This window comes from Seriola aureovittata, chromosome 4 (genome assembly GCF_021018895.1).
Source record: "Seriola aureovittata isolate HTS-2021-v1 ecotype China chromosome 4, ASM2101889v1, whole genome shotgun sequence".
Classification (NCBI taxonomy): Eukaryota; Metazoa; Chordata; class Actinopteri; order Carangiformes; family Carangidae; genus Seriola; species Seriola aureovittata.
The window spans coordinates 11757492-11781344 of NC_079367.1; the positions used below are offsets into that span (position 1 = coordinate 11757492).

General features: G+C 42.8%; 1 protein-coding gene across 14 annotated transcripts in view; it reads left to right on the forward strand.

The window, feature by feature from the left end:
- The window catches only part of mecom (MDS1 and EVI1 complex locus), a 133296-nt gene that overhangs the window by 91580 nt on the left and 17863 nt on the right, over nt 1-23853 (forward strand). For 4 of the 14 annotated variants that reach the window (XM_056373849.1, XM_056373844.1, XM_056373852.1 and 1 more), the window contains exons 3-8: nt 14982-15116; nt 22127-22229; nt 22383-22496; nt 22792-22903; nt 23098-23245; nt 23411-23591. In XM_056373849.1, the coding sequence (XP_056229824.1) occupies nt 14982-15116; nt 22127-22229; nt 22383-22496; nt 22792-22903; nt 23098-23245; nt 23411-23591 (793 nt within the window). Of the gene's footprint in view, nt 1-12634; nt 13454-14981; nt 15117-22126; nt 22230-22382; nt 22497-22791; nt 22904-23097; nt 23246-23410; nt 23592-23853 lie in introns of those variants that run through there. The other 10 variants (XM_056373857.1, XM_056373855.1, XM_056373850.1 and 7 more) reach the window with 4 other exon arrangements.

Sequence of the window (23853 nt, forward strand, 5' to 3'; positions counted from 1 at the left end):
AAGCCTCCAGAATTAATTTTGCTATTATTTAGGCCTGTGAGATAGTCACCCAATGCTTCTTGACACCCCCCCCATCTGATCATGAATACAACCTCCTCTCCCCATCACCTGGAATGGGCTTTCCTGACCCAGTCTGTTCATCCTCATAGAGATTTGGAACAGTTGAGGAATGGGTGTAAAAACCAGATGCTGGAAGATGGGATAAAATGCATAGCTCTAGCTTCACATAGTTACTGTAGCAAAAAGGGGTTATAAAATTTTATGGTACTCTGACGTAGAGTGGGCATTTCATAGAGTAGACACTGTGCTAAAATAGTGGACAAGCTAAAAAAAACAATCCTTTGGCTTCTACTGTTCATTTAAATTCAATTCAGCTTGATTCAATTTCATTAAATTAAATTAAATTGAATCCATTTCATTCATTCAAATCAATCCCAAATTGCTCTATTCTCCTCAGCTGAATTCAACCAAACTAAGCTCAGGTCATATTTTAATTGGGTTCTGCCAGCAGGGATTAAAAACATACAACAAATCAACATGTTATAGAAAAACTACCCATGCAGTCAAGCATCAAGAAAATGGCATTAAGAAGCCCAAAGAGGGAGTCAGCTGAAAAAACAAATCACTCATCAGTGTAAAGTACATAATGATAAATTAATCAATCACTGGTTCTTATACTCTTCAGTTTAGACACTCTGAAGTGGCACCTTAATGACTTTGGCTTTAATTGTTCTCTGGAGGGGTGACCAGGGCAGCCAATAATGGCAGCCGCTTTCCTCACCATGTGCCCAACTAAGATTTCAATCAGCTGTGCCCTGGTCACTCCAGTAACCATACAGATTATTTTCACTAAGTTCCTTGCTCTATTTTACTTGCTATTTTTAAATACAGTATGTTGCCGAGTCAGATTCAGTAAAACTTGGAAAAACAATGTAGCTGTCATTTTGCCAGTTTACAGATGTGGCGGTTATCTTTCCTACCTCCGCTCACACAGCACTGTTGTCATGTCTCTGTCACATAGTCATTAAAATGAATGAGACGCTGCATTTCTTTCGAGCAAGTGTGGGTGTGTACTTCTGTGCAGACTTGTCATGGTGTCTATTAGTGGACTATGACTGTTATGTATAATGGGTCATCTTCTTTCTCTCAGAGGGCCAGACAGAGATAATTAGCAGGGAGGAAATGAGTCAGGTCCCTGCTGTAGTGTGGATGATGTTTAGAGGAAATGACCACACATGACCAATTGGGGACGAGGAATGACTGAATCTGGGAGTATGTACGTGTTTGTGATCCATGTATGGCAAAATTGAAACTTAATTATGGAGCCTGCTCCTCCAAGAAATATGTTATCATTTCATGAAACATTGTTCACTACTGTCATGAGTAAGTCTGAACTTAAGTCTGAGGTGAGTTGGACAAATACAGTATGTGATGCCCACAAGAACCAACAGGGCAATTGAGAAAAGGATGATCTGTGGGGGATGATAGTTTGTACTATACTACGACCACTGGGACTCTACATTGTAAGAAAAGACAGTTCTTTTCTACCATTGAAGCAGTTCTTTTTCCTGAGCTCAACAGCCAAACTTATTGTCGAAACTACTTCTTTGCAGTCAATGCTCAAGATCAAAGCATTACATGCTGCGTTGTACGTGTTCTGTATTTGGTGAAAACTTATTATTGATGTCATATAACAACATAACGTACAAGCCTGCTTCTAGGATTTGTGTTGTGTTCTTAATTGTAGAACATGTTTTCTAATACTAGTCTTTCAAGATAATGTTTGATTTTCATGGAGGAGCTTGGAATTCAGTTCCACGTCGAGCCACAGGGTTGTTTTGCCCCCGCTGTTTGTTTTTTTTTTTTTTTTTTTTTTTTTTTTTGTCTTCTTCCATGCAAGCTGTTTATATTGTGTCCACCAGCAGCTATGCCGGTGGGCAGCATTACAGAGCTGAAGGAGTAATGCTGATCAGATGAGATATGTAGCAGGACTGTGCATTCATCAGTGTGTGAGCATGTGTGTGTTTGTGTTATACCTAATGTGAAGCCGATCATTTGGTCTGCTTCTTTAAAACAAAAGGGCTCTGGTCCAGCTCACTCCCGTGGGGAGGCTACCTCTGGCCAGGAGAGAGAGAGAGAGAGAGAGAGTGAGAGAGAGAGAGAGAGCGAGAGAATGAAACCACGCAGCTTGTTGGGTTCTCCGACGCTCACTCCACCACACTACTTTATGGGAGGGTCAAGGTAGTTAACTAGTGGCAGGCGTTCAGATGGGTTCTGCTCTGACTTCAAACAGGGAACATTATGGCCGTGCGCGCTCACAGGATATTGCACTGTAAGGCCACTGAACACGGCTGGGTTAGAGAGGGGAGGCTTTGTATCAAGCCCATTAGAGCCCTAAACCGATACTAATGAAGCCGTTTCCTGTACAAACGGAGCGGCTCAGGGGAAACCAGCTCTAGCTTTTAATAAGGCCCTCTCCAATCCCAGTTAAGATGCTGGAACTTTGTATCTGGGTACTGAGTGGGTTACTACTGGTTCCAAGCAGAACCTCCCTTTGGAAAAGTTAATTACGCATGATTAATGGAGCGTTTTCCTTCCAATGATATCTGTGACAGCACAAAGCTGTCGTAAGGCTTGTCAGGCCCAATTCGAGCTGAATAAGTATTTATGTGATCGCATGTGATGGGCCTCCTCTCACCAGCACCAGCCCTCATCAATCAAGCCCTGCTGCTCGCAGTAGTGGGAAATTGGTCTATCAGCGCGGCTGCCTCTACCCCCCCCTCACTGCCGCCACCACCACCGCCACCTCCCTCCCTCCCCATTCAATCAGGCCTGGGGCTACAATGCTTCTTTAGCTCTTACTTCTGACCAACGCAGGGGTCATGGGGGGGAAAGTGGGAGCCAGAGCTGAGCCCATCCATTACAGCTCTTGTTTCTCTCGGTGGCAGCCGGACGACGGGATTCTATTAAGAGCTCCGTCTATTCAGCACTGAGATTACACCAGGGCCCTCTCTCCGAGCGCACCTCACCACCAACCCCCGAGCCCTCACCAAAACCCTATACCCACCCTGGGGGCCTTATAGCCCCCCCCCCCCCCCCCCCCCCCCCCCCCACAACCACCAGCCCATTGCATCTCAGCCTCGCGCACCCCCCCCCTTTTTTTTTTCTTTTTACACTTCCCGCTAGTAGTGTTTTTTTTGTTTTTTTCAGCAGCCAGAATGACAATAATCACTGAGAGAAAGACAGAAAGAGAGAATGAGACAGAAAGACAAGACGAGAAGCTTGGAGAGGAATGAAAGCAGACAGTCTAACCTGAACCTGTTCCTGGTTGGGATGTGGACACACACACTGTCTGCCTGCCTGGACAGCATTCGACTTGTAAGCACTGCTACACATACACACATGCTTGCAGCGAATGAACACACACACGCACACGCACACACACACACACACACACACACTCCAAAGCCTTACTCTCCCTCTCAAACAGAAGACATAGAGCTTCAGCACCTGGCCAAGAGGCCGGGGCCATCTCCACCACAGTATAAACACACTTAGATGGGTAACATCACAAACACGACTCTGCCGCAGTTACGTCGTAAACACCCGCCGACACCAGATCAAACCGCCACTCCTCCGATGTTTAAGAAGCTCGTTTGTCTCCTGCCGGCTTGAAGAGACTCTTCATTTACTTAGTATGTGTTAGCACTTGAGAGAGAGAAAGAGAGGGGAGTGCTGCTAGGGTCGCGCCCCCTGCTTGGATGGATGGGGGTCTTCCTGTCAAGGAGAAGGAGAGAGACAGCGCTCCTGTCAAACAAACAGAAATTTAATACGTTGCCTTCTATCAGGATGTCCACAGTGTGTACATACTCTCTTGGGCTTGATTATGAATAACCCCCTCTGTCTTATAAACAAGTGGAGTGAAGGCATTCATCAGGGATAGAGAGGTAAGGGTGTGAAGAAGGTGGAATGTTCTCTCCTCCAAGGAGAGCCTGCTGTGGTGTCTCTCTGTGTGGAGGGGAGGAGAGGAGAGGGTGGATCACAGATTAGAGGATACAGGGAAGGAAGTACAAAGAGGACAGAGGAAGAGAAGAAAGAAGCGTATGATTAAAGAATAGAAAGCAAAGAAGATGAGAGACAAAGGAAGAAAAGAAAGTAGAGGAAATGAAGAGAGGGCAGAGGCCTGTCCTTGGCAGGGAGAGGGCACTCAGGGTGGGGCTGTGTGAGGTTTACTCTCCCAGTGCTTTGCTGCACGGCTTGGAATTGGCAGCCAGCGTGCGGGTTAACAGGATCGGAATGCTTCTTCAGGGGCAGCATAATCAGCACCAACTTCCTCTGATTCAGAAACCATAGGCCTCGTTCTCCGCCTCTTTTGTTTCAGCCGGGCTCCGCTGACAGCACGGAGGAAGCAGCCGTCTGACGGTCAGGGGAGATGTTGAGTGTGTATACACACCGTATCCAGGGAGGGAGAGAGAGAAACTGACAAACTTTAGTGCAGCTAATGTGTCTGTGCGTTGATAGGCGCTCGTGCCATCTGCGCGCATAGATGCACACACTTGTTTGTGTGACTTGGCGGTGCTTTGCACACACATTGTCGGCCTCTCTCAGTGGAAAACACGCAAGACATAAGTGAAAAAGGTTGTGTGAGGGATACTGTGCACACTAGCTCCGTACTCTGTCAGGCCAGTCATCTCCAGCTGCCCGCCTGAGACTTTTGTCTTTGTTAAATGTTGTGTGACAATGAGATTTTCCAAAGTGCCATCTAGATGAAGAAGTGGATTGAGAGAGAGGGAAAAAGAGGAGGGGGAGACTCCGATAAGAGCCGAGATGGTCTGGTCATAGTCCAGCAGCTGTTCATCACTGCTGCAGCCGCAGATATATCTCCTCTCTGTCTTTGAAGCACTCACATGCACACCTTCATCACTTTGTCTCTCTTCTCGCCTTCACAAACTAATACACACACTCCACAACTGCACCCAATCTCAATACACACACACACACACACACAAACACACACACACACACTCAAGCACACCTCTATTCCATCACTGTGGCTCTAGATCCACAATCGATCCTCGCAGCCCCCCAGCCCCCAGCAGACACCTGCAGGTGATTGATCCCCAAATCAGTCCCTCACAACCCCAGTGCCGTAAAAACCATAACAACCCATCATAAAAGCTGATTTATCTTCACCTAGCCCCAGGCCTCACGGTTAGAATATTAACCCAAAAGTGTATGACACCAGAATGATTGGTTTGGAATTGAATAAACCTGGGGAGTATTGACGCACATGTCTGATGGTTCATATCAAGTCTGACTACTGAAATGTGCCAAGTGAGATTGCATTGTCTCAGGACAGGGCCTGGTGCAAACATACACCCGTACATGGAGAACTTTTTGTTGTTTGCATCTGTTCTTGTATTTACAAGGCTGCATGCTCGAGGGCTGGGTCATTCCGTATCATCAGTTCTCGACCTTCAGCAGAATCATATTGTGACGTCTTTACATTAACTACTGCACAAGCTTTTACAAGATATGATCAAAGGCGGGTAACAAATTTAAGTTTTAGTCATATGGGGATTTTTAACTAATGTAATGGATAGCAGAACACAGTCCGTTACTTTGAACATTTTCTGGGTTTTTTGCATACATTTTCCATATTGTAATGCAGTGTATATCAATATTGGAAAATATCCTTATATGTGTCAATTTTGTGACAGTGTTTCCACTATATTGCCCAGCTGTAGCATGCACAGCTCTTTTAGTACAGTGAACTATTGAGAGATAAATGTTACTAATAGTTAAAAGTATTACACAGCTCGTACAGAGTAGTAAAAGTTTAAAACAAAAGTATTAAAAAAAAGTAGTAAAACAGAAATACCATATGGTAATATGTCTTTTTTTTGTTGTTTTGTTGTCAGTGTTTATGTGTTTTTGTCGTGTGTGTGCATTACTCCATGTGTGTGTTCCTGTAGGAAACAGTGCCCAAGCCACATTTTAATGAGAGCGTTGGTCTGGATGCCAGAAGCATGGTGTACTGGCAGCAGCATCAGCATGTGCCCTGTACTCAGCAGTGCAACAAGCTCCCAGGTTAAATATAATCCCAGCCTAACTCAGGGGCCTCTTTGATGCTACTGAAAGCCAGTGAAGCCTTTAATGGGAGCCACTCCGTGTCCCTGTGTTATGTGTGAGCTGCTCAGCTTTCCTTCACTTTAGGGTTGTAGCAACTGATTTGTTGTTTTTCGAGTTAATTCTGACTTTAATCATGCCCACATACACTGAGCTGACCTGAGCTGGGTAACAAATTCCTGTGTGTTTGTGTGTGTGTTTGTGTGTGTGTTTGTGTGTGTGTGTGTGTGTGTGTGTGTGTGTGTGTGTGGTTGTGTGTGGTTGTGTGTGGTTGTGTGTGTGTGTGTGTGTTGTGTGTGTGTGTGTGTGTGTGTGTGTGTGTGTGTGTGTGTGTGTGTGTGTGGGGTGGGGGTTTCCGTGAGTGTGCATGACGGACATACTGAACACACTTTCACAATCTGCTTATGCTTTGCACTTACTCAAGAACATTTTCTCACTTTCTCACATTGCAGTTTTGACCACTTGTAAATTTTGGATAAGAAATCCCCATTAGTCCCACTTGTCATGTTTCTCTATGTTTTTCTCTTCAGTACGGCAATATAAACCCTTTTTCTTTGCTTTGCATAAAAGGAAAATATCCAATAAAAGTAAATACCCAAAAGGGTCTGCATATCTGTGAGCCATCAACTCTTGGGTGTCTGTTTCCCCACCTGCCTCACCATCAGTGAAATGGTGTGTTTCAGAAATATTAGCAGTTGTTTCTTTTTCAAGCTTGGGTCAGTTGTTAATACAACAGTCAGAGAGACTTGCAGATAACTATTCTTTCATATCATATCGGGGGGGGGGGGGGCTTTTCTCCGAAATTCTGTTTTCCTATATATTCCTGTACAGGCATATTAAACTGACATGGCAGCATTTCCTCCTGTCACACTGAACAAGTATATCGTCTTATATCCGCCAACATTAAAATATTAGCCTTCCAATTAGACACAGTATATGAAAAGCAGATTGTCGCAGTACTACAGCGGAGCCCTTGCTTTAAACGTGAGAAGAGAGCTCAATAAATGTAATGAATGTGTGACACTTGAACATCTGAAGTGCCGTGTTCAGTTCCATACTGCTTTACCTCTTGTACATAAAAAGGTCTTTTAAAGATGATATCTATGAGCGTTTTAGAGCCAATTTGTTCACCCTGCGGCGACCAGCAACATGCTCTAATTACCTGCCCCCAACCCCTACCCCCCCACCCCTCCTCCTCTTCTCTGCTGGACTGGAGTGGGGTGGAGGGGGTTGTTTAAGTTTCCAGCCTGTCCCATGTGTATAGGATCTGTGTGCCCGCTGAATTTATGCTTGAAAAACGTGACCTTTGACTTTAGTGCAGCTTTATCGCACCCTGTAGCCCACATACAGTGTGGCCCTGTATGCTGAAGGTCTGCGAAGGAAGTGTCTGTGATTACCACAGCATGTACTACTTTCTGTACATCGCTGCCACCCCCACCCCCCTCACCCTCCAAAGACCCCCAACTGTCGCTGCAGCCATGCACATTCCAGGCACTGCTCCTCTAAACAACTGCACACATCGGGTTGCTTAATACTAATCATCTTTAAACGAAATTTTGAGTGTTGCATAATATCACTGTCCATTTTTACATCCCCCAACCCACCCCCCACCCTTTCCATGCTCAAATAATTTTGCTTTCACTGCTCCTTATAATGCAGCGACCATGTCCTGCTGTATTGGCAGTTCATGTCCTGGCATCACACTGAGGGACCACTGAACATCAAATTTATTCTAATTAAATATCCATGATAGAGATATTAGTTTATTTGTCCTAAATATGAATTTCAATTGTTAATTTATTTTTATATATATATAGTGCCAATACACAACAGAAGTTATCTCAAGGCGCTTTTCATATAGAGGTGGTCTAGACCATATTCCTTATAATATTGATAACAAAGACCCAACAGTTCCCAGCATGAGCATACATGGATGCCTATAACCCAGTGCTTGCTTCTGCAATATTAAAACCTAGATTTGTGTATTTATTTTGGGCTTGAATTGTGTTGTTTCGGGGGGGTCTTATAATTGAAATAATTTAAATTTGTTTCTCAATTTTCTTTTTATCTTTACTGATCTGCAGCTCAGCTCAACAAATGCATCCCTCTGTAAGAAGCCTCTATCACACCCTCCTTCTCTCAGCTGGTAGACATTGGATAGTTTATGTCTCCTCATAAATCCTCTCAATCCCGCATCATGTCCTGCGATGGCCCTCCCTGTTCCAATATTGACACTTTGTCTTTCTAAAAGTGATGAAAGGAATACTAATGTCCTCATGGATATAATATGGATTTTTTTTCACGCCACCAGAAGAACCCTCTAGTCTAAAGGAAAAATGGCCTATTGTTTTTAGGTTATAAATAAGATAATAAGGTATTTGTTAATATAGACATGTATGCAACGCTCTGGCCGACCTATCACTGCAGCTGGATGTCAAAGACGGACTGACGGTGCCAAAACAAAATGACCTGGTGCTAATTCAGCAGAACACGCCTTTATTGTTCCTCACAAGCCACCGAATTTGTCAAGAAATCATCCCTCTCTCTTTCTCTCTCTGTCGGAATGCCTGGCTGACCCCCGGCAAATGAAAATAATCCAAAGTAATTAGAAGTGAGCTGGTCTGGTCCTGAGAGCCCCCTGACGGCCGGGTAAACATGGCGGAGAGGCCGGGAGGGGCCAGTAGAAGTGGGGGGTGAGGCGGGGGGGTTGCTGACCTTGTCCACATAAAGCAGTGATTTATGAAGTGCAGGGCACAGCAGCAGGGCTTCTGTCTTCTCCCGCAGAACCAAATTACTGAGGTGGAGATTAACACGCCGCTCACAACGGGCCTACTTCCAGACCCAAGGAAATTTTTTATTTACATTTTCCCCTTTCATTTCCTCTGCTCTGTTTTAATGGTAATTGGTCTATATGGACACCAGGTCTACCCTTTAATATAGGGACTTAAAGCTGCACACATATTGTATTGTGCACTAATCTTGGCTGATGGACGTGGTAATTAAAGAAAAAGTTGCAGAGCGTTGTACAAACTGTAGGGCAACTGTTCGTTTGAGCCTTAAATGAGTTTTTAGCACTTGATTGAATCGCCCCACATTTAAGCAAAATAAAATGCGCAGGGGGCCGTGTGTATACAGAGTCATGATGGAGACTTAATGCAGCTTTTCGCCGGTGTCAATGGGAGGTCTCGCCGTGAATGGTGGAACTATTTCATGTGGATTTGGCTGCGATATTTTTCTTTCTCTCCTCTCTTTGCTTTTTTTTTTTTTCTTTCCGCTCTCCTGGAGGATGTGCTGGAATGCACCACACAGGCCTACACAGTGTTTCCATGTGGCCCCTCGGCTGCAGCGGTAGGCTCTGCAGTCCGCTGGCTGTGGAGTCAGTTTGCAACCCACACGGGAATCCCCCTCTTCTCCAGCCTGTCCCATCTGACTTCACATGGCTCTAGATTGAGCAGCAAAAATCCAAATCACTTTTTTTTCCTTCTTTATACCAGATAAATATTGCTGCAAAGTTATTCGAAGGGTAAAAAAAAAAAAAGAACGGGCCAATGAAGCTGAACCTCAGATCAAGTAAAATATGAGGCTATTTGATCATAAAAATTCTCTACATTCATGTATGAATTGGTTTTTGCGTGACTGAACTCCTAAAACAAACAAGAAAGCCGCAAGCAAAATAAGCATGGGCCCATTTCAGCAATTTAACCTCCTTTCAAGAATTTCACAGCACTTTAAAGCCTCAGCACTAAACATTATCCGGATGCTGTATGTTTTAAGAGTCCCCTAAATAAGTATGAAATGCTGTGTGGTATGATATAGTCGGAACTAACATACCCTGAAGCCTGCATGTGTTTGGTTTGTAATTTGTTGATAAACAGCTTTTCCACACCGCTATTTACTATGTCAAAATCATTATGACAAAGGCATGGCATAATTCAGATAAAACAGATGTGTTTAATCTCGGCACATCAGAATAGTGTTTATGGCAGATTGCTCAAATAAATATAAATTAGAGCTGTGCCTTGCAAATCATTCTCGTGGTTTATTAACAAATGAACAAGTGTTTTAAATTCACCTCCATCGGTCTTTTCAGTGTAGATTCAAGAGCTTTATGGCCGCTCGTTCAGGTGATTATATATTCAAGCCCATACAGCTGAATCTTTCATGTGCCTATCTAGCAATTTGACGCCTTAATGTAGATGTTTTGTGCTGCAATTCATACGGAGGAGAAAGAAATGACCCCCATCTTATAATAAGTCAAAAGGCTGACTGATAGAGCAGACTGTTACAAACAGAGATATAAGCTGCAGCGCTTTCAGTGTGAACGTAACGGCTCAGAAATAAAGACCAAAACGTGATCGACAAAGGAAAGTTAGATTGATTTTTTTTTTCTTCTTTTTTTTTTTGTAGCTGTGGGAGGTAATTTTCTCTAACCTGTGCCAAAACATCTGAAAACTACAACTTAAAAAACTGCTCTAATCGATTACATTTCTAGAGATAAAAAAACTGCTGATGTCTCATTAGTGTCATAAATTCATAAATAGACATGTAAGTCATCACATTATATTTCACTGATGCACACAGTTTAGTTCTGACGGTGATTATTTGATGTTATAACCTATTTGATGATCAGAAAAATAGTCTGAGTTCAGAAAAAGCTCACTTCACAACAGCGACAAATGCAGCCCTATAATTATGTCTAAGTATCATATTGTCATCTGAAATGTTCAACTATGCATTGGATTTCTTTTTTTCAGTCTATTTCAGTTGAGCACGCCATCTCCTGACAGGGGGAAGAAGTGCAGTGTTCCTTCATGTGTTCAGGCTTAGGGGTCCCGCCACTGTTTCCCCCATTTTTTTTTTTTTTACCCACGGTGATACCACACAAGCCCGGCGTGTTTATCCTCCTTTTTTTCGGACATTTCCTGCTTTTCAGAAAGGAGCTCAGACCCCCTCTCTCTATCAGAATCCCCCATCAGAGCCGGGGAGGCCGTGAAGCAATCACTTTCCCAGATTACTTGTATTTAATACACAATGCATCATAAAACAAATCCCTCATCCTGACAGGAAGAAAATAGAACAGCTCATTCGACTTGAGCTTTCCCAATTTATGGCTAAATTAAAAAGGCTTCCAACAATGGACAAGTCGAGGAGAGGCAGGAAATCAATGACCGGGCGGACCGGGGTGTCTCCTCGGTTCTCAAGGAGCGCGAGACGATGGGAATCGGTGGCGGGGTCCAGCCTTATTTACACATGATTTTTCCTGTCCTTCCTGCACATTTGCTCCACGATTTCGTAAAACAATGGGCATTATCTGGGATGGAAGGTCAATGTCACAGTGTGAGGCGTTATCCATCATCATCTGCTCTCATCAGCCAAAGTCCTGTCCTCTCTGGCTTTATGAGCTGCCTAATAAACTGCGCTCACTGACAACGAGGACGTTTCTTTATTATTCTATACCCTTGTCCTTGTTTATTCACAGTATCGCTCTCAGCTTTATACGTAGAAATTTAACATAGAACACCCCAGATATAAAACGAATGCAACATTTTCTTCGTCTTCTTGTGGGCTGGTTGTAAAGCAGGTGCACGGGCAGAGGCCACAGCAGTAAGGAAAGTAAATAAGATTTTAATTTTCAAGATGGATTCAAACACCACCAACTTTGAACTCTTGCTCTGTCAAGTTATCGTTTTTTGTTCTTTGATTACAAACTCGTTTCATGATCATTTAAAAATCATTCATACTTTGCTTGGTGTGTGTGTGTGTGTGTGTGTGTGTGTGTGTGTGTGTGTGTGTGTGTGTGTGTGTGTGTGTGTGTGTGTGTGTGTGTGTGTGTGTGTGAGTGGTGTGAGTGAGAGAGTGTGTGTGTGCGCGCGCGCGCACTGTGGTGAGGGGGGGGGGGGGTTCTGGTACAACAACACAGTATGTACCCTTTTAACAACCTGCAGCATTTTGTTCACGTCAGGAAAAAGCAGGTGATTAGGTCAGTGTTTCCCAAAATGTGGACTAGGGACTTCCAATGGTCCTTATGGAGTTTCCTGTAGGTCCCCAGGAGGAACACTTAAGTCTAGCTGTAACATAACTCCCCCCCACCAAAACACAATTAGAGACTGTTTTATTATAGTTCTCACTTGTCCTCTTGTTCTGTTCTCGCGTCCTAATAAAGGTGCAACTCAAGCCTAGCATATACATCATTACCTCCTGGTTAAAAACAGAATTAAATGGTAGAGCAGAAAGCTCTTTTCAGTTCGAATCTTCAGGTTAATAATGCCATAAAATGGTCCATGAACTGGCGCGGCATGTTGTGAAAAAGTTTGGGAACACGTGGATAATAATACGCCGCTTTGATGCTGATGTTGGTTCATTAAAATGTGCTGCCTGTGTGTGTGTAGTTCATCCCTTCAGAAGCCCCGTCCCGACCTCTCCCTGACCCCGCTCACCCTCTCCAACCCCGGACCCCTGTCACTTTAAAATTTACTGCGGAGAGGAGTCGCTTCCGACCGGGGACAGGGGCAAAGACAGTCCCGTTGCTTTGAGTCGTCTCTCTCCGGGCTTTAAGGATGGACGTGTCGGATTCTTCTTTATGAGACAAAGCGTGAAAGAGAAACATCACATAATCTGTCCGGGACGCGCAAAGTAGGGGGCGATACTTGAAATCACCCCCCCACTCAAACACACACACACACACACACACACACACACACACACACCCCTGAATCTGTCCGCTATCATATAGACGACACATCCCGACCGGCTGAGGAGGGGGGAGAGGAAGAGAAAAGTGAAAAGTTGAATGGCTACTAGAGGACACCTGGGTGCGTCAGGACAGGAGGGGTGACAAGAGAGGAGCGGACGAGCCAAAGCGAAGCGCACACAGTGAAAAGTTAGGAGCAAGTTGATGTACCGGAGGGGATTTAGTTCCGACCCGCGATGTCTGTAGGACAGTGAGAGGAGATCTACCGAGTCAGCGGTGTCTCTGAGACACTATAGTGAGAGAGGATTTACTTTCACCCACCGCGCGGCGTCTGAGGGACAGTGAAGCGTGTGCGCACCGGCGAGGAGTCGACTCGTCCCGCGGGTTGGAGTCGTGAAGAGACACCGACACCGAAGACAGCAAAACACTGGTGCTTTTTTTTTTACTATGCCAACAATCTGGACAAGGCGCCACAGCAAAGACAATTCATAGTTTTATTTTTCATCGACAGTCGAGTTTTGACCGTTCACAGTTTTTTAAAGCGGAGTTTTTATCACTTTTACTCAGTTAACAACGCGGTTATTATCCCAGGAGGTTTTAAGTGTCGCACGCCGCTGCAGAACAGTTTCAACGGTAAGAGGAAAGAGCCTGTGTGAACAAAAAGAAAACATTTGTTTTATTAAACGATTTGCACTGAGAGCAAAAAGCAAAACTAATACTCATTGTTCATTTCTTTGTAAACTTACTTTGGCGATTAAAAGACTTGATGTTATTTCTTGCAGGGTAAATGGGTAGATCCACTGTTAGTCTAGACAAAGGGCTTTCTGCAACCTAAATATTTATTCAGTGGCAGGTTATACAAAGGCAGAAAGACAGATTTGTGACCCTGAGAGAGATTCCGTTTTGCATCCCAGCAATCGGCTACGTCTTCATAATTCTTATCACTCGCGGTTTCCTGCAATTGATTTGTTTCCCGGTAAAGTTTACAGCTGTTGTATAATAAATAGTAACATATTAAAACAACATCATGCAGTTTACAATTAGTCGAGAGGAATGCTGTGTAAATATTTTGTAAACGATGGAAGTCCACTGATCTCATGATTTGCATCATAATTCAAATCATTGTGTTTATTGTTATTTTGTTCTTTACATGTTTGAAATGTATTGGTGTTGTAAATGAGAGCAATACAATAGACTTCTTCGTTTATCAGTATTATTATTATTATTTATTATATAGATTAATTGATTTTTAATAATTTAATAAATAATTTTCAACATTTTTTATCTCACCTTATAAGAACAGATAACATCAGTAGCCCATAGTTTTATTAAGTTATTCGTTAAAATTACAATTTTAGAAACGAATTCAAACGACAACTGCAGTCAATTTTAATCCAGACTCATCTAGCAATATTTTTTTATAATGTAAAATAACACAAGATTGATTAGCCAAAATTGAAAGTGAAATAAAATCAGCTTTTGTTTGTTGCATTACATATTTTTGCACTCTTGTTTAATTTTTTTTCTAATCCTATCAATTAAATAATTCATGTTCTGAGGGTCTTTACAGCCTTAAATGTGTACTGATTTATTATTATCACTTAGAATCATGAAAAACAATAATGTTATTTACATTCTTTTTTATTTTACACTGTAAATGACATAATTCTTTGAAAGCTTATTCAAGGCAAAAAATAATGAATGCCACAGATGGGCCTATATAATACATTTTATTAATTAAATTTATTGTTATTTTGTGGTTTTAAGAAAATGTTACAGGAATTTCCTTATAAATTACTGTTGTGATAATAATTACAAAAAATATATGTATCATGTTTTCAAATGCACACAATTATTTTCATATTACAAAGGAATTTTTAGATGATTAACATTGCTTTTTAATGTCTTCTACCCAATTTGTTTGTGAGTGTGCGTGTATGCGCATGCATGTGTGTGTGTGTGTGTGTGTGTGTGTGTGTGTGCGTGTGTGTGTGCGTGTGTGCATGTGTGTGTGTGAGAGCCACAGACCAACTCCTAACATTTGAGTCTTATTTCTCTGTGGGAGGTATGTGGTTAGTCAGTGTTTGGACACAGTAACCTGGACTGATACTGATCAAAGTCTGATCTCTCTCTCCCTCTCCCTCTTTCCCTCTCTCTGCAGATCTTGGATGGGTCAGGCCATGTAAAATTCTGCGTGGATGCCAGCAAGCCAGATATCGGGAGCTGGCTGAAGCACATCCAGTTTGCCCCTGTGGCCAAGCAGCATAACCTGACAGCGTGCCAGATAGATGATCAGGTACGTGGAGACACTCGCAGCCCGCCTGGCAGAACAACCTCCACAAAATACAAGTTGAATATGATCTGAAGAAAAAAAAAAAAAAGGGAGTGAAAAAACATGTGGAAGACTTGATTTTGAACTCCCAAATGGTGATGTGTCCTCTTCTGAATCTTGCTGTCTGGCAGGATGAAGCAAGTGCAACTGAGAGTCATACAGATCTTTGAACCTATGCTCTGCTTTTTTTTAAAACACAGCTCTGATGCCAGAAGGCTTCCCTGTATTTTCCGATGGTTGTCCTGTCTGCACGCTGTTGTGTTAAAAGGTGTTATTGTGATCTAAGTCAGATAGTCCCATGAGCGGCTGGCCCACCCTGCCTTCACTTCACACACACACTCATACACACACACAGCTCTCCCCTACGCTGCACCGCAGAGACTCCTCGCTATCTGTGTGTGTTTTCTTTCTGTAATTGTGCGCTGGCTTCTGCCGTGCAAGGACCACAGGGCAGGATCAGAGGCGGCCCGCCGAGATGATAGTTCCACACACTTCCCAGTCAAGCTTGCGATATAAAGTCTTAGATATGCCAGGAATGTCACAGTCCTTTTGCTGCTCACCTGGCTGTGCAGAGAGGTGCGTGCTGTACACATGTGGGCCTGTTCATCTCAGTAATCCCACAGCCAGGCGCTCCTCCTACACAGAAACGTTCAGTGGGGCAAAGAGGCTAAACTTTATTTGACACGTGTGTGGAGCATACCGTAGCTTGACCCGAATGAAAAACATAATCTAGCCTGCATGTTTGTCATCACTTCTCACCGGTGGTCTTGCTGAGTGTCACCCGTTGAAATGTCAGCAAAAAAAGTTCACGTCAGTAGAGTATTAAATAACATAATCTAAATACAGTAGTGGCCATATAGACTGTAATTAGATATGGACCTTTTCATTCAGATAAATGATGCTTTTGGTTTTATTGGCCAACAGATCATTTGGAAATCAAGAAATCGCCTGCTCTTCCTTCATACGTCTTTGTTCTTCTCACCCTTATGTGCTCTGAGAAAAGAAGTTAAGAGAGCAGATGGCCCACGCTCTTTTATAAAGAGAATTGGAAAGAAGAAGAGAAGCTTCCTAGAAGTATTTAAGCACTCTCTTTTAAAAGAGACCGAGAGACAAACAAGCAGAGAGAGCTTTCCTGAGCTGCCCTCTCCTCGAGGTGTGACTTGCTGTCAACACTGTGGTTCTGCTCGGGTGGCTGTGTAAGGCTCCGACAGGTCACGGACATGGCTATGATGAGGTGATTGTTAAGTATTACACACTGTCACAACACAGCACAATGTGGCGTCTTTAAGCCTTCCGGCCAACATTGGTGTTTTTGAAAACACGCTGTAGCGTCTCACAATGGCTGTCTGTATGTGTAAAATGAATAGAATAAGTGGGGTGGTCTTGTAAACCCGCTGTCAGTTTTTGGTTGTGTGTGTGTGTGTGTGTGTGTGTGTGTATGTGTGTGTGTGTGCGCGCACGCGCTTTTGAGGCCTTTTTGTGTGCATGTGTGCACAGATGTTTATGTGCACTGACTTGTTGTTGGTGTGTGAAGTGTTTCCTTGTATCCCTTGAGTGTGCATACACACCTGTAACTGTCTGTGTTTCTACATATATGTATGTGTGAACATTAATGTGTGTGTGTGTGCGCGCGTGTGTGTGTGTGCGCGTGCGTGCGTATGTGTGTGTGCGTGTGTACACGCTGCAGAACTGTGAATTGTTCATTGCGGTTCAGATGACTCCCCATGCTCCTCATTCCGAGCTGGAAATGTTTAAACACACAGTACCTGATTCCAACAGGTTTTTACTGCCACAGAGAAGTGCTGAGTCTAAACCCAGCCTGAAACCACATATTACACTCTCACCACACTACGTGTACCATCACCAGATTTCCACACAAGGGCCTGACCGAGCAACCCAGGGCTTACGTATTACATGTCCTGCTAAATCTGTCCTCAGAACCAAATTTAAATCTTCTCACACCATGCCATCAGCAGAGACCATTTGTTCTATGATTTATTTTAAGACGGTGTCATACAACGACTGCAATTTCCAGGTGTGTTGGTCATTATTTAGTCCTGGTTCTTTTCAAGCACCAGTTTAGCCCTGCCAGTGTGAGAGTAAAACTGGCCTCCATCCTCTTATTTCTGACCCAGTTCTGTTTATCATAAAACTTTATGACCAATCTCAGGAGGGTGAGGGAGAGAGAGGGAGAGGAATGAATGAGTGAGGAGAGAGAGAAAAAATAGCCAGTTTTGTCTTACTGGAGGAACTGTTGGGGATAGCACTTCTCCTTTTCTTCTCTGTTTCTCTCTCTCAGTTTAGGTTTTGCAGTCAGATCTACTACACTGGCAGAAACGATCTATGTTGAGAGATCATCTGCAGAAATATTGAAAGTTATAGATTCTACTATAATGCTATTATTAGCTGCAAATTCAGTATTTTAACTGAATTTAACAAGGACAGACTTTACTTGTATGCCCCTTCTGTTTTATTGCTTTATATATTTGACAGTGCAGAGAGGAGAGCAACAGGAAAGACTGGAGAGGAAGGAGATGGCAGGTGTCGCAGTTTTTGAGTCACCCTGAAATCTGTAGTTGATTCATCATGCTATAAGTCAGGATTGAATTCAGTCCTTAACAAATGAGAGCAGTTCTCTGAGGAAAATGGATTATCATACGTGTTTGGTTATTTTATTTTAATGAAAAAAACGTATATACATTTCTTCAAAAGTATTCAGAGATAATAAATAATGACAAAGATAAGGCAGGATAAGCTAATTTGTAATTGTTAAATCTTTTAACTGTGGCCTGCAGCCCGCTGCTGGTGTTTAATGTTAGCCTTTGACCATCCATGCCACAGTGCTAAAGCTCTACTGATAGCCTCATTTGTTTGTAGATGCACTGAGCAACGCAGCCTGAGCATTACTTGCATAGATCCGTCCATGATCAGCATGTTTTGTCGTTAAGATAATTAGGGCAATTAGTGCTCAAAAACCTTCCACTGCGCTCCTCACTCTACTGATTCAGTTGAAAGGAAAATGGATTAAAAGTGTAATTAACATCATCCAACGAGGCCCTGAAGAGCTTTTCATAAGACAGTGCAGAGGGATATGAGCGTTAATCTCATTCGCTCTATTGATTCTCACTCAGTATTGAGTGGAATGAAGTGGCTGAGGGGCATATTAGCAAAACACTGACAGTCATTCACTATGTAAATACAGAATCATGAAGTGAATACGTAATCATCAAGTGATTGTACCTCACTGAGAAACCAGTTTGAAGCTTATTCAGTTTTGGAACGCGTGCAAGAATTCATGGTAAAAAAGAGTTTAGATTTTAAAACTTAAAGATTGCACTAGAAAAACCCTGGAAAACCACCTACATTTTTACATTTTCACCTCTGATCCGTTTTACATCTGAATACATGCTTCCCACTGAGACTTTAGAATAATAAAACACCCAAAAAGTCATTCTGTAGATGCAATGTTTACACCTGACATTGATGATACCTCCTTTATGAGATACCAGAGTGTTTCTGCTTCTTCATAAGGTCACTTTCCCACAGCTGACTCAATCTAACATGAACAGAACCATGTTGGCTTCCTTACATGTTCATCCAATTTGCTGAAAGCAGCTGCACATTGTGTGCTCATACTCTTTATTGCTATCTAAGTCACGAAACGCTTTTGTTCAGAAGCCAAGTGATGGTGACTGCCAAACATACTGTACATGTTGCATGACCCTGATAGCTACAGGGAGGTTACAACACATGTGGATATGCACCATTGCTGTTACGCCACTGCTGAGCAAGCACAAGTAAACAAGGTAGTGGGCATTCTTCTTAAATTTGATGATACTTTGTGATTTATTTGGTTAGAAATAAATAATGTTGGGATTTCTGCATAACCATTTTTTGAAATGTATTGTTGTATCTGATGTAAACCTTAGTTGTGGGACTGAGGCCTCTTTCTTTTCCATGGTTTTGAAATTTCAAGTTTCACCCAGACTGAGAGTTCATTGTGGCAGGACAGCGTCAGTGAATGACATACCTGTCGAATGAGCTCTGTGTGAGCGAGGAGTCGGCCAACAGGGTGTGACCACAGGAAAATGTGACTGTGTTTACCCTGCTAATGACTAATGGTGTCAAAGTAACAAAGTAGTACGATTATAGCCCCTGATCCTCTCGTGGTTATAACCTTTGACACTGAAAGTAAGTGAGAGAGAGAAAGAGATAAGTAGCAACTCAAAACATGAACAGACATAGGGAGAAATAAGGTTTTTCTGTGTGTTTCTGTTTGCGTTAAGAAAAAGAAATGGCCTTGATGCTGTGGCTGCTGCTTTCTACAGTGTGAACTCAGACACCCTGGCTATCTTATCTGCAGAATAACCTGTTATTTTAAGCCACTGTGCGTGTGTGTGTGTGTGTGTGTGTGTGTGTGTGTGTGTGTGTGTGTGTGTGTGTGTGTGTGTGTGTGTGTGTGTGTGTGTGCATATGTGCGTGTGTGTGTATTAGCATGTCCATAACAAGCTAAGGATGACCCCTAGGATCAAACACAGTGTGAGTGTATGCCTGTTTGTTTATGTGTGTGTTTTCGCTGTTTATCTGTGGTGACCCTCGGGGAAGGGGTGGAGCATTTGGGGGAATTTCCCTCATATTCGTAATCACCCTCCTGTGCCCGCTCATGCACTTACGCCAACCTAAAATACATCTTCTTGTGTAGGGAGCACAGAGAAACAGAGCTACAAATGTTTATTGATCCCTATAAGAGAGAGGTCAAAGGTCAGACTCCAAGCCAGAGGGGTTCTTGCTGATGATCTCAGCGAAATCTTCAGTCTTCCTCACTAAGTGTTTCTTAATTATCTCCCATTATTTGTAAAACATACAAAAATTATAGACTTATAGTTGCATTTTACCTTGAACTTGTACTCTTGTATTTATGAACAAAGTGGTTTTGACAGCGTCCATTAATTTTTATGTTCCGAGACCTCAGTCCACGCCCTAGTAGCTTTCCAAAGAGCCTCCCTCCTCAGTCTCGGTATCAGTGTCTCAGAGCGGAATCCCTGCAGACTCACATGTCTGTTTGAACTGCTGTCTGACTGTTTCTAAATCACAATATTTTTGTGGCCTTACAGAGGTGACAGATACAGGAAAGAGTGTGTCTGTTTGTGTATGTGTGCATGTATGCTTTATGAAGGTCCATGAATGTTCGCTCATGTGTGTGTGTCTGTGGTGTAGACAGAGGTTAGAGTAGGGTCTGTCAGGGGATTAAAGCTCCTGTTGAGACCCTCACAGTTCAGTTCCCTTTATTCTTTCTTGGAAACAATGCGGATGCAGCACTGCTGCCGCTGACCAGCACTGCGTTTCTCTTCAGCCAGACAACGAAACAGCAAAAAGTTGGCAGCTTTGTCTGTACAGATGAAAACAAGAAAGTTTTTTTGGATTAAATTTGGTGTTTAATGTGTCTCTCCTGGTCTGGATAACTGTAATAACTCTGATTTAGCCCTTTAGTGGGAGTTGGACTTACACTGCCTCCCACTATCCCACTGACTTTCTTGGCAGTTTAAATAGTTTTAATGCCTGAATTTAGATCATACTTTTATGCTGCCACAAAACTACATCATTTACTATGCACCAATCACTGCTCAGTTATTTACATGCTAGAGCTTTGCTTTGGCCAGACTGGCTCCCTTTACCCCAGTGACTCTCAATCTATGAACTTCCTCTGCTTCAGTGCATCACAAAAAAAATCAGTAGTGTCATATTTAGTATTATATCATTTGCCAGAAGCTAGAACAATGACATGAACAATTATAGAATAGTGGACAGAATACATCATGATCTTTATTGTGACCAAGATATTTATCATAAGCCTCTGTGGAGCCAAAGTGGCTCAAGTGTTCTCGTGGTGCTCGCCAGGAATTCCCTCCATAAGCGGTGTACCTGTGACCCATGCCTTCCCAGAAGCCCCCTTCCGCCTTCCTATTGCATTTCTAATAAATTCCCCCATCATCATTGTCACGTCTATGCAGCAGAGGAAGGTAATATGTTAAACCTCCAAAGCATGCCAAAAATAACGCCATGTCTGATTGTTTCACAGAGAAAGGCTATTGTGTGTCCATGGGAAGCACCACAATCCCAGGGTCTTTCAGCTGATTCTTTAAAATGACTGCCCTCCTCCAAACACACACACATGTTTAGCCGGGGCATGCTTTCATAATCTGTATGCCTTGTGAACTAAATTAAATTTGTGCTGTGGCTTTTTATGTAGAAAATGCTGATGTTTTGAAAACGAGTAGGTATTGGGGAGTTGAGCTGTATTAAATGAGCACCTAGATGTGGTGTTAGTTCTTAATTGATCTCAATGTTGATTTCATCCATCACTGAAATACTCAATTAACAGAATGCATTTTTTAACAGCTTGCTTGTTTTTGCAGTTTATCACTGTTTGCTCCCCACACATTTCTTGGCTACTCTCTCCCCAGTATGAGCATTACTGGAGAGACCAGTTTGCATACATGTGTCTACAGTATTTATGAGACAGTATATTTATTCTACACTATGATTGTTTCCATGAAGATGGATGTCTTACATGATGATTAATAACAAGTTAATGAATATGTGTATTTTCATGTGTATGTCTCCTCTGTCTGTGCGGTGGTGGTGGTGCAAGTATAACAATCATGTTTGCGCAGCCGATTTGCATGTGTGTGTGTATTCATATGGTATGAAGAGCTACCCCAAGTGACCTCTGCTGGTTTAGAAAATTGTAACTTAGCCCACATTGCAATACAGTTCTGGACAATGTGAAAAAAATGCAGTCAAAACAAAAACAGCTGGAACATCTTTACAGGACACCAAAAATGGCAAATTCAGCACAGAAAAATGTATTGTTCTGCACACTTCTTGTTTGACTTTTGTAATTAAACTGAAATATTAAATATTAAGCAAACTTTAAACCATAAAACCATAAACCCTGTGTGTGTGTGTTGCAGATCTTCTACAAAGTCACCAGAGAGATTTTCCCCGGTGAGGAGCTACTACTTTTCATGAAGGCTGAAGAGTATTCATGTGACACCATGGCTCCTGATATTCATGGTCCGTACCACACGCGCACGCACACACACACACACACACACACACACACACACACACACAAATATATATTTCTATTCACTGTTGAAATCTGAGCCACAAATACACCTCACTTCATTACACAGAATGCTCATTTTTCTCCCTGTCACCCTGCAGAGGAGAGGCAGTACCGCTGTGAGGACTGTGACCAGCACTTTGAGTCCCGCAACCAGCTGCTGGATCACCAGAAGCAGCCATGTGGGATGCCCCCCTCCTCTTTCCTTAACCCAGGTTTGACTTTTATTTTTTTATTAGGTAGGCTATTTTCTGAAATTGAGATGACAATAATCCAGTGTGGAAAGAGAGACTGAGAGAGACTGCAAGAGTCAAGTTTATGCAAGCTGAGAGTAACAGAGGATGGCATTTTTCTACCAACAGAGTAGTGGTAGAACATGTATATAAAATACGTCTTATACAAGGTAAACCCAATGACCATACCGTTTGATATTTTTTTGCATTGTCTTGTAGTATAGACTACATTTAAACAGTCTTCCTTTCTTGCTTCATTTTTTTCTGGTGTATCTAGGTGGGGACAGTGACCTAAAGGCCCAGGAACCTCAAGACTTGCGACCCCTCCACATGTCCCATGGTCTACACGAGTGTAAGGAGTGTGACCAGGTCTTTCCTGACGTCCAGAGGTGGGTGAAAAGCTGGCACACTCAGTCACATCATTTTATCTGGGAGATTTTTGCTGACGTTCATCTCCATAGATGAATGCAGAGAGCTGGTGCTGTCCAACAGCCACATTATATAAAATATAATGTATAATATAATCTTTTCTCCATGAACAGATAAACCCTCATTGTTGTTGTATTTTCTGTGTTTCCTGCAGCCTGGAGGCCCATGTTCTGTCCCACTCTGAGGAGAGGGAATATAAGTGTGACCAGTGCCCCAAGGCCTTCAACTGGAAATCAAACCTGATCCGACATCAGATGTCACATGACAGTGGCAAGCACTACGAATGTGAAAACTGCTCAAAGGTAAAGTGATGACTTTTGAAGGTGCTATTTAATCAATGAGCATTTTTATTTTTCGTCTACATCTGTTTTTCTTTTTGTTTTTTTTTATTGCAGTTGTTTATTCTTTCCATGTTTGAAGAAGCAGATACTAACTCCCCCGTGTGTCTGTGTGGTTCCTTCCCCCAGCAGGTGTTCACAGACCCCAGTAACCTGCAGAGGCACATCCGCTCACAGCACGTCGGGGCACGGGCCCACGCCTGCTCCGACTGCGGCAAGACGTTCGCTACGTCTTCGGGCCTCAAGCAGCATAAGCACATCCACAGCAGTGTCAAGCCCTTCATGTGTAAGTCACTAAGACCCTACCTATGTAAGTCTCCTCAGTACGTTATAACAATAATAATAATAATAATAATAACAATATGCTTGTGACTTGCCTTTAATAGAACAACTGTTATGTTTTTGCAAAAATACATTGTTATCCTCCCTCAGCTAACCCTCAGGAGTCAGTCATCTAATGTTCTACAGGAATTACACATGGGATTACATAGTAGCTGTGTTTAGAGTGGCAGCACCATTTCTTTTAAAACAAGAGTCATCCAGTTATATTTGCATCAGCACTCTCACACAGT